We start from the raw sequence: 13521 nt of genomic DNA on the forward strand, positions 1-13521 counted from the left end.
CTTGGTTATATTCGTGTTGCTCAAGTCACAGTAAGCAAATAAAAGAATGATTAAAATACGCGCTACGTAAGGCCTTACTTGGGCTACATTGAAATACATACGTTTGGAGCATCTGAAGTGAAAAATTAATATAATAAATTTAATATGAACCCAGATGGCACCCAAAAAACTAACACGGGCTGATATCTGCATGGGAGGATGTTATTATCAAACCTTATAGATATTGCTTTCTATAAATAACCCTGAAGAGCCATTAATGTAAATAAAAACAAACCTTCCTTAAACTTTGACTTACCATTATTTACAGGATTGAATTAATCTTAAATTTTCTTGCGTCACCTTGAAATACTCGTAATAGAATTTTTCTCACAAAACATTCTACCCCCACCTCCTCTCCCTTAGGGATCGATTTTTCCTAACCCGCTAAAATGATTATAAGTGTTCCTTTATGAACGGAGCGCGTAAATGGCATTGCAATTTTCTAAACTAATTTCGATAAACGGCATAAAATGTTTAGTAATCAATTACCAACAATATGCACTTAAGTACCTAGTACCTGAAAATTTTAACAATGAGAATTGAATTGGAATAACTCTTTGGCACTTTTGCACTTCACCGTGAAACAGCGCAGTTTAAGGCTGCGCTGCCTCCAAAGATGTGAGAGGATGTGTTGCGGGAAATGTGTTTTTCAGGAACTAATAGAAACGCTACATTTACCTACTTATCCTCGCATAGGACATTTCTAGTGGAAACAGCTGAGCGGAGCGAGGCGAGCAAATGAAGCGCTTTTCTATTGGTTCATGAAAAACACATTCCTCGCACCAAATCCTCGCACATCTCTGGTGGAAATGAAGCCGAAAGGAGCGACCATATCGCTGCTCAAAATACGGAGACGGTATGGAATCGCAGTGACGTATCGTAAGCGTCACGATTTTATCGCATGCCCCCCACACCGCTGCTGAAAGTATGCAACCGGTTTTGAACCGCAGTGACGTGGCGTAAACGTCAGGAGTTTGCGTGGTGACCATCCGGCAAATGGCTAAGTAGGGCTTAGTTAGAAGCAAGCTATTTTTAATAGCAAAATAAATATTTCATACCACATATTCGAAAATCGACTATTGGTTCCCAAGAAGTGCGAGCTAAGTCAGTGTTTTCTCCAAGAGATTTTCACAGGGGCAAAAAAGAAGTAATGCCGATGCCGAGTGATGGCAGCAACATTTTTGTCCTCGGGTGGCCGTAGTATGAAGCCCTCTCTGCGCTTACAATTCTACTCTAGAATCATTTGCTCCACTCTAGATTCAATAAACTGTCCTTACCGTAAATTATAATATTGTTTCTTTGTGACATAATTTACTATTGTTCCTTCTTAGGTGGTTTGTCGGACGGCGAGGCGAGTCGCGGGCCGGCGCGTACGCGCGGCTCGCGGCGCGACGACCCTCGTCGGCACACTCTCGCGGGCAACCATCTCTACGTGCACCCCCATCACCCACCGCAGCTTAATTCCCACGAAATGGAGGTACTTAATACTTTTTAAACTTCCCCTTTTTTGTCTAGCTCAGTACCACTGGACCTCCCCGAACGGAGTCCCACCTGGCGGCCTTGATCTCGCTGGCAGTTGAAGATGAATGCCGCACTTGACACCCGAGGGGAAATCCAACCCTATTTTTACCTTACTTTTTATGGTCGGTGTCTAAATCTACCAAAAGGGACCATCCCGAGCGCCATGCCCAGTGATTGAAAGATCAATGGCGAATCTGCATTTCACGTGAGCTTAATCAGGGCGTCGTTCAGCTGCAGATTAAACACTCTCTAACGAACATCGACTAATTAAAGCTCTCAGTCTTCGACTCCAGGCTACTACTACCTACTCGTAATAGACTCTCGTTCGTAATTCCCTATTACTACTCTACTCGTCTTTTATGGCACAATTTACTATTTAAAGCTAATATGTGTTTAGCAGTGGTCGTCAGCGCAGGGGCGAGGTTCGGTTATGGCCGAATACGCAACTGTCGACAAGAGTCGTAATAACAGGCAGGCTCGAATCATAGACCCCCGTACACAAAAGGTACAACAGCAAAACCACGTTGCCGCTTGGTTTTGGAAAACTCTACTAACACGGTGTTGGCTCGTTAATAATGTCAAAATGCTAAAATTGAAGGCTGCATGGGTTGTGCATGCATTTTTAGATTATAAAATAAAATGAAAACATGGATGAGAAACGAACCTGAGGCCGTAATCGTCTAAAGCACTGACGTTCGTGATCGCATTCACTATATCTTTCTACACTCGTCTTATATCGTGTGATAGAAAGAAGTGGTGAAAACGATTGTGATTCTAAGTGCGTGTGTAAGGACTCAAAGCGGTTCTAGGTATTTTTATCGTTTTTCTAGTGGAGTAAAAAATAATACTGTAACAGTGATTGACGACAGATTAAAGTATATTTCTTCTTTTTCTTTAAATATATATACAGGTAAAAACAAATTTTTGGTGTTTAATACAAAGCAAGCTTAAACGCTTTTATGCTTAGCCCACGCGTTCGTAACACATTCTTTTTTTGAGAACCCCTTACTCTATTGATACACGCTTTAGTAGAGAGCGCTGTCTCGCTCGGATGAACAATCTCCACGACCAAAATATTAGGCACCTTAACGAGTTGGGTATTTTCAGGCTTTATTCGATTTTCTGTGCTTCACTAATACTTATACACGTCCAGGTTACACTGTATGAAGACTTAAATACTTGTATTTATTAATTATAGATGTTGCAAATTATTAAATAACTAGCTAACTACTTGATTGTCTAAGCCACCGCACGGTATATTAAACAATGAGTTCAAAATAATTTTGACGATGCAAGGATTTTATTTCATCGATTTCATAAATTTACACGCGTCTAATATGCTACAACCTGTGCATATTTATAACTCTTAGGATATTTCAATCGGATCTTGGCGTGTCCGTATTGAAGGCTTGAAGCTATATGTGCAGTGCTGTGTGTTACCGGCAGCCAAGCTTTATTAAGGGAGGTTAAAGTTACGTATTTCTGTAACTTACCCATGATATTCATTTAATTAATAAACTAAAATTCAGACTGTTAACCTTCTAGCCAAATTATAATTGCCAGCCTTTTGCCAGCAATGTATAGCAGGTAAATTGACAAGTAATAATTAAGGTATCTGTCAGCTGTCATTTACACTTACTTGTCAATTTACTTTGCTGTAGGTACATTGCTGGCAATTATAATTTGGTTAGAAAGTTAACAAAGTCTGAATTTTAGTTTATTAATTAAATTAATGCCATGGTTAAGTTACAGAAATACGTTACTTTAACTTCCCTTAGAAAAGCGTGGCTGCCAGTAACACAATGTTAGTTAACATATAAGTACTTAAATACCTCTAAGATTTAACACAACATAGCAAACACTCTGTCTTTTTAACTATCATAGAAAAAAAGTAAAAGAAAAGACCAAAAAATGGGCCAGCAATATTTAATACTGTGGGCACGCTCTGACACCCAAAGCCTTGCTTGCGTTAAACGGGGTACGCAAAAGACAAAGTGATTAGGTGTTGCCAGGTGCTATCCGTACTGAAAAAAGTACTGTGTTGTGCAGCCGCCGCTGCCGCGTGGCTACGCGCCCAGCAGCGCACTGCTGTTTGACGATGACCCGGGCATCATGTCTGAGGTGGAGACGGCATCCACGGGCTTCCGCCGCGGCGGTAAGCAGCGCTCCTCGCTGCCGGTCGTGAGAACACCAAGCAAGACTCTAGAGCGGCCCCTGGGTAAGCAAGCAGTAGCATAATTATTTCAGTAGTACATTAACTTGCAACCTGACTTACCTATTTATGCCGGCATAATAAAGCAGCAAAAAAAATAACAAAAAATGGAACCGACTTCAAAAACCTTGAAAATAATTTTCTTCTAGTTTGATGTCGGTGCCTCAACACGAGCCAGGAGGAGTGGAACTATAGTCGTCTACCTCACCTACATACTATTTGACTTGAAATTTGGCATAAATCTGGTGACAATACAATAATCTGATAGTGACATCCTAATAGTCCGGCCCGTTTCAGGATCGTTTCCGCAAGACGGAACTCCTCAACAATTAATGGCAGCGACTTGAAATATATTGGGCTTCAATCACTCCTGCTGTCACGTGCTGATGCACCGACTTCAAACTAGAAGAAAAATATTTTCAAGGCTTTTGGAGCCGGTTTAATTTTTTACAAAAAAAATGTTTCGTAGTTTTTAGTGATTTGGAGCCAAAGTGCATCTCACAACGATTCTATTAAGCTCAAATACAGCATAGTTATATCATTTTCTAAATAAATACTTTAGTTTATAAAATTACGGTCTTCTTTATCAGGGTCCAGTTCATCAAATGATACTTTCTGAACGTAAATACTTGACTTGATGTTATAAATGCCAAAATCGGTGTGCTATAAAAATTTGAGGGTTGCCCTCGATTTCTCTAAGATCCCGACTTGGTGTCAATTTGACCACCTCTAACTATGTCCTTCAGAACTAAAAAAAAATTGTGAAATTCGGCCCACAATTGGCGGAGTTATCGCGTAAAACACATACAATAAAAAGCATATATACACTCGAATTGAGAACCTTCTCCTTTTTGAAGTCGGTTAAAAAATCGCAGTGTTTTTCTGTCAAAAACAAGGAAGTTAGGATTTTACCAAGGATATCACTGATTTGTATGGAACAAGGACATTAATGAAACGTCCTCGGGGTCTGCCAATCATGCCTGTTTGATGCTTTTTGATTGCAATTTTTTACTTTTACATACTCTTCTCAACTTGTTTTTTTTTTAGGATTGGTGTTCCTGCAGTACAGGAATGAAACTAAACGCGCACTTTTGCCCAACGAGATAACTTCTATTGACACTGTAAAGGCGCTGTTCGTCAGGAGCTTTCCGAAGCAGCTCACTATGCAGTACATGGACAGTCCCTTGGTGAAAATCTATATTCATGATTCTTCAAAGGACATGTTTTATGAACTCGAAGATGTCAGGTAAGCAAGGTGCTCTCAGGGTAAATATGTATTTCGCTTCAGAGTTTTCTCAACAATAGCGCGTTTTTAAATATACCTAATCCATATTATCAAGGTGTCAGATTATGTCTCCGTTGTTTGTACTAGACAAAGGATTATGTTACTTGTATTTATTTTATTCTGCCCTGCTGCTTGCCACCTCTGCTATTGCTGACAGGTTACTTAGAAAGAACAAACGTTATGGAAATATAACTTTCAGTCAGTTAACGAGGTTTATGGAGCTAATTCAGAATAGCTGAAGAGTCTTTATTTTTTACTAGAGTTTACCCACGGCTTTGCACGCATTTATAAACTATTTGATCTGGTATAGTAACAATTGAAATTTCGGGATTTTACAAAATTCCCCCGGTAATTCCCAAAATTTATATCGTGTTTTTCATTGAGGTTCATCACCCAGCGGTTGTAATTTCAAGATTTTATCCCTATCCCGTGGGAATATCGGAATAAAAAGTAGCCTATGTTTTATTCCAGACTAGTGTTTACCCGCGGCTTCGCACGCGTAAATCATTAGGTCCAGCAGCTGAATTGAAATTCCGGGATTTTTAAAAGTTCCCGTGTGAATTCCCGAAAGTTAAATCGTTGTTTTCATTGACATTGGTCAAATTTCAGCCAGCGGTTATTGTTTCGAGATTTTATCCTTATCCCGTGGGAGTATCGGAATAAAAAGTAGGCTATCGGTTATTCCAGACGTCCAGCTACCTACATACCAAATGTCATGACTCTAAGCCCAGCAGTTGTTAAAGAAGTATCAAATATATTGAATTTATAACCATAATTTTAAGAAAAATCTACAAAAAAAATCTTAAAATCCTTGCTTTTGTGTCAATAATACTGAAAAAGGTCCGTAGACACGTGCTCCTCCACGTGACGCCAATGCAAACTGGGGTACAGTTGGGGAGTTCTCAAGGGTGTCCTTACGCGATGTAGTGCACGATCGGGCAAGGTGGCACTTTAGAAATATCGCAATGTTTCACTGTGTGTGTACCTAAGTTTCATTGTTGGACACATGACCCTACTCGTATTATAGTCAGGAAAACGCTGTTAAAATCTTTCGGGTTATTAGAGCCCACGGTATATGTATACATTATAATAAAGCTGAAGAGGGCCGAAAGTCTGTACATGGAAGATATTCGAAAAAAAGTTGGCTGGGGATACTTAGAATCGATAGTTCTGTTATCGACGTTCCAACAGTTTTTAGAATTTTTGTCTGTTTATCTGGTTGTCGTTTAATTGCCCGCGCATCACGTGAGACCGGCTGAACGGGTTTTGATGCAAACTTTACTAATCTGTCGAGAAAATCCCCGGCCATATCTGGAGACCCTGTTTTACAGTTCCGAATCAAGGACAGAGTCTACCTCCCAAATTTTGTTGAAATCGAAGAGATAAACTCAGGGTACAGCGGTAGCTAGAAATGCCCATAGATGTGAAACTTAGTGAACAGGTTTTTCAGTTGATATTTGACTATTTCTCAAAAAGTTGTCCATTTTCAGTAGTCCACTTAAAAAAAACTATATAATATATTTTTTTATATATATATATATATTATATCTTCTGACGCTATTTCAACACAAAAAACCGGCCAAGAGCGTGTCGGACACGCCCAAAATAGGGTTCCGTAGCCATTACGAAAAAAATAAGTAATATTTTTCTAAGGATTTCGTATTTTATACGGAATCTTCGAGGTTTAGGTATATTTTATACCTTAGGCTGCTATTTAGTCTTAAACTATTAATAATTCTCAAGCAAACTTAGCCGTTATAGTTTTCCTTGAAAGTTTGATATACTTACTACCATTTTCCACCCACGGGTTTAGATTTTAAAAGGAGGGGGACGCTCGATTTTAAAGAAAATTTGCACTTTAAAGTTGAATATTTTGCAAACAAATCACTGAATCGAAAAATCGTTTTAGCAACCCCCTAATGATTTTAAAATACCTATCCAACGATACAAGGTTGGATGATAAAAAAAATCACCCCCACTTTCGTCAATGGAAGTCACTAAAAAAAAATTTTTTTTTAATTTTTATTGTACCATTTGGTCGGCATAGTTTACATACATATTGGGTCATGCCAAAAGAAATTAGATATTCAGAAACTACAAGGTTTATTATTGCTATCTATTTTTTCGAAGTATTCACCGTGAACACGTATACACTTTTTCATCCGGCTAAACCACTTGGAAAATGTCAGTGACCATTCTTCTTTACGTACCTCAGAAATTTCATAATTATAGGCAGCCAGGGCATCTTCTTTGGTTTCAAATCGCCTTCCTTTTAATTTTTCTTTAATTTTTGGATACAGGTAAAAATCACAGGGTGCCAGATTTGGAGAATATGGCGGGTGAGAGAGTATAGTGACATTTTTCGAACTAAAATAGTCGAGTGTTCTGGCAGAAGTGTGCGGGGCGGCGTTGTCGTGGTGCCAGAGCAGGTGCTGGGTTCCTGACTTTGGACGCTTGTCACACCAAGCTGACAGCACCTGTAGAGCACAAACTGTCAAATATCATTCTGAGTTGGCAGTTCTTTGATCCTCTAGCACCACAGTCGCAATATGGCCTGTCTTGCAGAAAAAAGAGGCAACCATTTGTTTCTGTGTGCTTCGTGCTCGGCGACATTTTGTTGGAGTCGGTTCATCTTCAAAGCACCATACCGTTGACTGCCGCTTTGTTTCAGGATCGTAGTTATACAATCATGTTTTGTCACCTGTCAGTATATCATACACAGTTTTCTGCTCGCCAGCATCGAATTTATTTATCATAAATTTACACCAATCCACGCGTCGTTCTTTCTGCAAATCGTTGAGTTTATGCGGCACCCATCTCGAACAACGCTTATGGAGGGACAGTTGTCCATGAATTATGGTTTGCAGTGCTGCTGATCCAATGCCTAGATGACGCTCAAGCTCTACGTATGTAATTCGTCGGTTCTCACGGATATTTCTTTCCACGGCTTGCACATTTTCTTGAGTAACTGCGGTTGGCGGTCGCCCCGACTTCGCCTCATCTTCAAAGCTCTCCCGCCCTCTTTTAAATTCAGCAAACCAACTAAAGACAGTTGCACGAGAACAAGCAGACTTACCAAAAGTTGCGACTAAAAGTTCAAAACATTCTTGGGGCTTTAAACCTTTTTTAAAGTCATAATAAATCATAACTCAAAAAACACGTCGACTAAGTTCCATTGTAACGGAAAATTCCCGCCAGAATCAATCAGAAAAAAAATATTACGCAGATTTCCGGAGTATTCCATTTTTAAATTTATAGCTATTTAATCAGCCTTCACGGTGGTGTATAACTGGCCAGTATCAATCAAACGAGCATGGAGTATCTAATTTCTTTTGGCATGACCCTCGTATTCGTGCAAAATTACAGCTTTCTAGCATTGATAGTATTTGAGCAAATACGCGGACGGACGGACAGACAGACGGACAGACATACAGACAGACAGACATACAGACAGACAGACATGGTGAAACTATAAGGGTTCCGTTTTTGCCATTTTGGCTCCGGAACCCTAAAAAACAAGTAATATTGTGTTTAAATATATAAAACCTTGTGGTAAAGGTGATAAAAAGTCAGATAATCTTTGTTGTTGGATCTAATAGAAAGTTTAGATGTACTTAGTTACAAAATTACGATTTTTACCTCACGAGATTTCGTGACGTTTTCCTGACGTCAAGAAATTTTGTATGTTTTATGCAGTTTATGTTTTATGATCTCGTCCTTAGTGTTAATAATTTCTTGATAAAACTGATTTCTTTAGGTTTTTTTTAGGTAGGTACACTCGAACCAACTTTATCGTGACCCACTATATATATGAAAGCTTTTCGTAGAAAAACTCATAGTGACATCGCATTACTTAACAAAAGAATTTATTATGACACTTTAGAGCGTTTTCAGATTATCCAATCCGATATCGGTATCGGAAGCCGATACGATATCGGGGCAAGTAAAATGTATGAAATATGTACCTGTCTTCCAGATTATCTGATCCGATATCGGATCATATTTCATACAATTTACTTGCCCCGATATCGTATCGGCGTCCGATAACGATATCGGATCGGATAATCTGAAAACGCTCTTACTCTGAGAAGATTACAGGACTCAAATGTTTCGGTGAAAAACGTTTAGCAACCTGATTCATTTCGCAACTTTTCATTTCCTAAATGTTTAATATTTCTGAAACTATTATAAATATTTCAGGATTTTTATAAAACTAGCCTAATCTAACCTAAAGGGTTCTACACGATAGCCCTGAAATAAACCCTGAAATATTTACAGTTTTAGAGTTGCGAAATGAAAAGTTGCGAAAAGGCAGTACCCGCGCGGCAGTTCGACCAAAGGATCACTGTACAATGGAGTAGGTGTTGTGTAAATATCGAAATCTACGCAGATGAAGTCGCGGGCAAAAGCGAGTATTAAAATAGATTGATAGATATTTATTACTTAGTGAAAATTACATTACATTCCATAAGTTCACAAAAAGATCGTCAAAAATAAAATTAGAATAAAAACAATGATTCAAATAAAATAAAAAACATAAATTTTACATTTAATATAACGTCAATTGTTATACTTAGCTGAGCATGTCGAATTTTAAGATTGTTTATGAAATATATAAACACCTGAAGGATTGATTATTCAAATGAACGCCCACGTTTTTAATGGATGACTTAACAGATGACACTTAATCGTACTGACTTGTCCTATACGCTAACTTTTAATAGATGTTTCAGTTGAAGGCTTGTTGAACTAAATAAGTATGCACAGTAATGCTAGCATTTTCTGACCCACGCTGAGGGAGCTATTGTTACTCGTAGGGTTCCTAACCCGTAGCTTGTCTTTTATGTTTTACTGTAGTTTTAATCAATTTTATTTTTTTATGACAACCGCGATATTTCGTGTGAATTTCTAAATAAACAACAAAAGGGATTGTTTTTACAAAATTCAGCACTATACTTTTTAAACTTTATTGCGTTTTGTTCTTAATAACTTACTTTTAATTTATTATTCGCGACTCATAACGATGCCGTCACATAAAATTTATCTATGGGAAAAAGTTGTAATTTTTAAGTAAAAGCGTTTCGACTTCAATATTTTCTTTTGTTTATTATATACCACACCTATCAGTATATGACGTACGTGTACGTTGAATGAAGCAGACGGCAATAGTGTGGCCAGGGTGTCGCTCGGCGTGGCTCGGGGACTTCAGTCGGTGTTCGGAGCGGCTGACACCGACTAAAAACATCAGTATTTTCCCCGACGCTCTCCTACTCAAACGACCCTTACCAAGTTCGCGCCCGCTTCACCGCCGGCGAACCACAGAATAACTTTCCTATAATGAAAAAGAGTAAAAGCTTCATTCATGAACACGATCATCGTTGTCAGTAAGTACTTTCGAATGCGAATTCCTTTTTTGCGAGTGCATCACCAACTATTATGTATATTTTTTTTAAATACAAAGTTGTTAACTGAGAGGGATAATTAATAAGGTGACTTTTTATTATTTCAGTAGGAAAGTTAATATTGGCCTTTTCCAGCATTAGTCTAATATAAATCTACATTGGGTCAGAGAACCCGATTCTTCGTGCCCATCATTATTCGTTTTTTTTTCGTCCTAAATCAGAATATTTTCAAGATTTCTATAGCATTTACTTTGGTGCTTATAGATATACCAGATGTTAGGTGGTGACCACACGAGCACTGCCTGGATCGGGATTGCACAAGAAACGTCACTGTAACTAGGACTATATATTTAAATGATTTAAACAAAAAAAAACTTTTTTTTCTTTGAAATCACTGCTGAAACCAAGAAAAGGCAGGAATACGTAGGTACAATAGAGAATCTAGATTCTTATAAATATTTTATTGTATGTCAATACCAAACGTAAAATGAAATAAACTAAAGAACCATTTTTTAATTAACATCACACTTAATTTTTAATAGAATAGACGTGATTATATCATATTTCGTTTGTTACGCCCATTTTTACAAAAAAATCGCTGCCCGTGATAAACAATTTAAATAAATTCGAAGAATGGCTTATTCCATAGGGATAGCGATCTTACCTTTTATATCAACTAGTACGAGTATGTACATACTTGCCATTATCAAATGAGACAAGACATATTATGAAAGTAAAACTTCAATTTTATCATTACTAGTCTTTACCCGTGGCTCCGCACGCGTAATCTGGTAAATTCCGATATTTCGCAAAAAATCCCAAAATTACGTCGTGAATTTCACTAACATAACGATTTTCTAGCAATTGAAATTAGTGGTCAAACGCAAGTATGTTTTCGCAGCGATGCATCGAGATTGTAGTGACAAATTTACCTTACATTATTACATAACACTTATATTATATGTCGTATTTTTTACTAATCGATAATCTTACCTACTTCAGTAAACTTTAATCAGTATAGAAGGTACTTATATACAAATTAACTTGATATACGAACTTTTTGGGGCGAGTTTGCGGCTCGTCCAAAAGGTAGTGCTCATTACTCGTAGCTACGGTTATGGACACTCTGTAATAAAGTAAAATTTATTTTATTTTATGTGGTTATATAGCTGGCTTTGCAATTAGGGCACCCGCCACATAAATAATATACGCACGTATAATATACGCAACTATTTGTGGTTGGTCTCAAGATAAAATGGATTGAAATCGCCCACATGTTCAAGTTTTGGGAGCAAAGGGACGCAATTAAGCGAAGTTAAATTTAATTTGATACAATCACCACATTCCGAAATGTCACTCAAACTCGCTCCATTTTCGAATTTAGTACGAAATTGAAAAACCCACCAAAAGCATGTCGGACCATGCTCGGTGTAGGGTTCCGTAGCCGTTGCTAAAAAATACGACGTGGAAAAGTTTATCAGCAAAAGAACGTATCTCCATATAAGATCTCCTTAGCATTTAAGTAGGTACTCGTACGTCCATTTATTGAAAAGCGCATTTTTTGGCAATAACTCAAAAACGGTATATCTGATCATATTGAATTTTAAACCAATTTTGGTTCAAAGTATTTTTTAAGTTTTACCTTTATGATTTTATTTTTCATATTTTTAGGTTTGTAAACACAATTTTAGACGGGGGACATAATTTTTGCAAGTTGTAAATATGTAATAGCTTTTACTTTTTTTGGGTTGAATCGTCTTAGGAGCCAAAAACACTAGGTCCTTGCATTTGTTCATATGTTTTTAGTTTTTAATTTTATATCAGGTGCTTTATAAAAGATACGGGCGTGCAATCGGGAAAAATCCATTATGGACGATGGGATGGGAGGGTTCAGACAGTGTCGGACTTTCACCGGCTACACGTCTAGAACTCCCTGGAGCTTACTGCAGAAAGGATAGGGTTGGAAAGGTTTTTTATCTACTCTGATGGTAAGATATCACCACCGCCCATAAACATCTGCAAAACCAGGGGTATTGCAGATGCGTTGACAACCTAGAGGCCTAAGATGGGATACCTCAAGTGCCAGTAATTTCACCGGCTGTCTTAATCTCCACGCCGAAACACGAGCGCGTGGTAGCAATCCGGGCGGACCTTGCACAAGGTCCTACCACCTGCTGAAAAGCCGGGAGAGAAGCATGCAATTCTCCCGTTAGGCTCTGCGGGGTGTTTGGGTCAGTCTTTTTAGTTGATCCCCATTGGTTTCTTCCTTGACCGCTTATACTTAGTTGGTGATTTGTCGGCAGGGCCCACCTTCGCGACATACGGGACCGCTCGGTGCTACGCCTGTTCGAAGCGACGGACATGGGCGGCGGCGTGTTCCCGGGGGCGGTCGGCGTGGGCTCGCTGGCCATGCCGCCCGGCGCCGCCACCTGCTCTGGACCGCCCAGTTGGGATCAGGTGACGCTTCTATCTTATACTGCGCTGATTCGTGATAGGAATAATTTTGTTTTTTTAATGCTCCATTGCGCCTTTAACTGGTTTTACTCCTATTACACTTTCTACTAAGTAAATGATTATTATCGCGACAGTTATGTAAGGCCCTCTTTGTTTAATCTAAGAAAAAAAAAAGAACAGATCAGTCTGTCTCATAAGATAATAGAAACGTAATAGAGTGGTCAAACATGCGTTTAATGTTATATATTTTATACATCCCCTAATTAATGGCCTTATTTAAAAAAAAAAACAGAGCACAGTGTTACCTATAATCTATAATCAAATAATCACATGTTCAACGATTGTTTAAGCTTTATTACTTATTCCATTTATCTGGTAGCGCTGAGCACATTCGATAGGTACTTCGAATTGTTCTTAATTTAATTATGATAGCATAGATATCGGAAATGAAGTAAGGTCTTAATTGCTCACAATTTGTTTATAGGATCAGAGCTACTTCAGTGAGCCGGAAATAGACTCCGAATACCATCACCAACACGTGCACAAAACAAAGGTAAGTGACCTTTCCTCGCGTTGTCTACTTTTGCATAAAATATTCGGGTGTCTAC

General features: G+C 38.4%; 1 protein-coding gene across 19 annotated transcripts in view; it reads left to right on the forward strand.

The window, feature by feature from the left end:
- Nucleotides 1–13521, forward strand: part of LOC141432893 (coiled-coil domain-containing protein AGAP005037) — a 185049-nt gene that overhangs the window by 23685 nt on the left and 147843 nt on the right. For 15 of the 19 annotated variants that reach the window (XR_012451883.1, XM_074094724.1, XM_074094717.1 and 12 more), the window contains exons 4-9: nt 1371–1516; nt 1958–2065; nt 3610–3778; nt 4820–5018; nt 12763–12916; nt 13398–13466. Coding sequence is in view for 18 of the 19 variants with exons in the window: in XM_074094724.1 (XP_073950825.1) it covers nt 1371–1516; nt 1958–2065; nt 3610–3778; nt 4820–5018; nt 12763–12916; nt 13398–13466 (845 nt within the window). In the remaining variant the exon portion in view is untranslated. The remainder of the gene's footprint in view (nt 1–1370; nt 1517–1957; nt 2066–3609; nt 3779–4819; nt 5019–12762; nt 12917–13397; nt 13467–13521) is intronic. The other 4 variants (XM_074094740.1, XM_074094750.1, XM_074094762.1 and 1 more) reach the window with 2 other exon arrangements.

This window comes from Choristoneura fumiferana, chromosome Z (genome assembly GCF_025370935.1).
Source record: "Choristoneura fumiferana chromosome Z, NRCan_CFum_1, whole genome shotgun sequence".
NCBI classification, from domain to species: Eukaryota; Metazoa; Arthropoda; class Insecta; order Lepidoptera; family Tortricidae; genus Choristoneura; species Choristoneura fumiferana.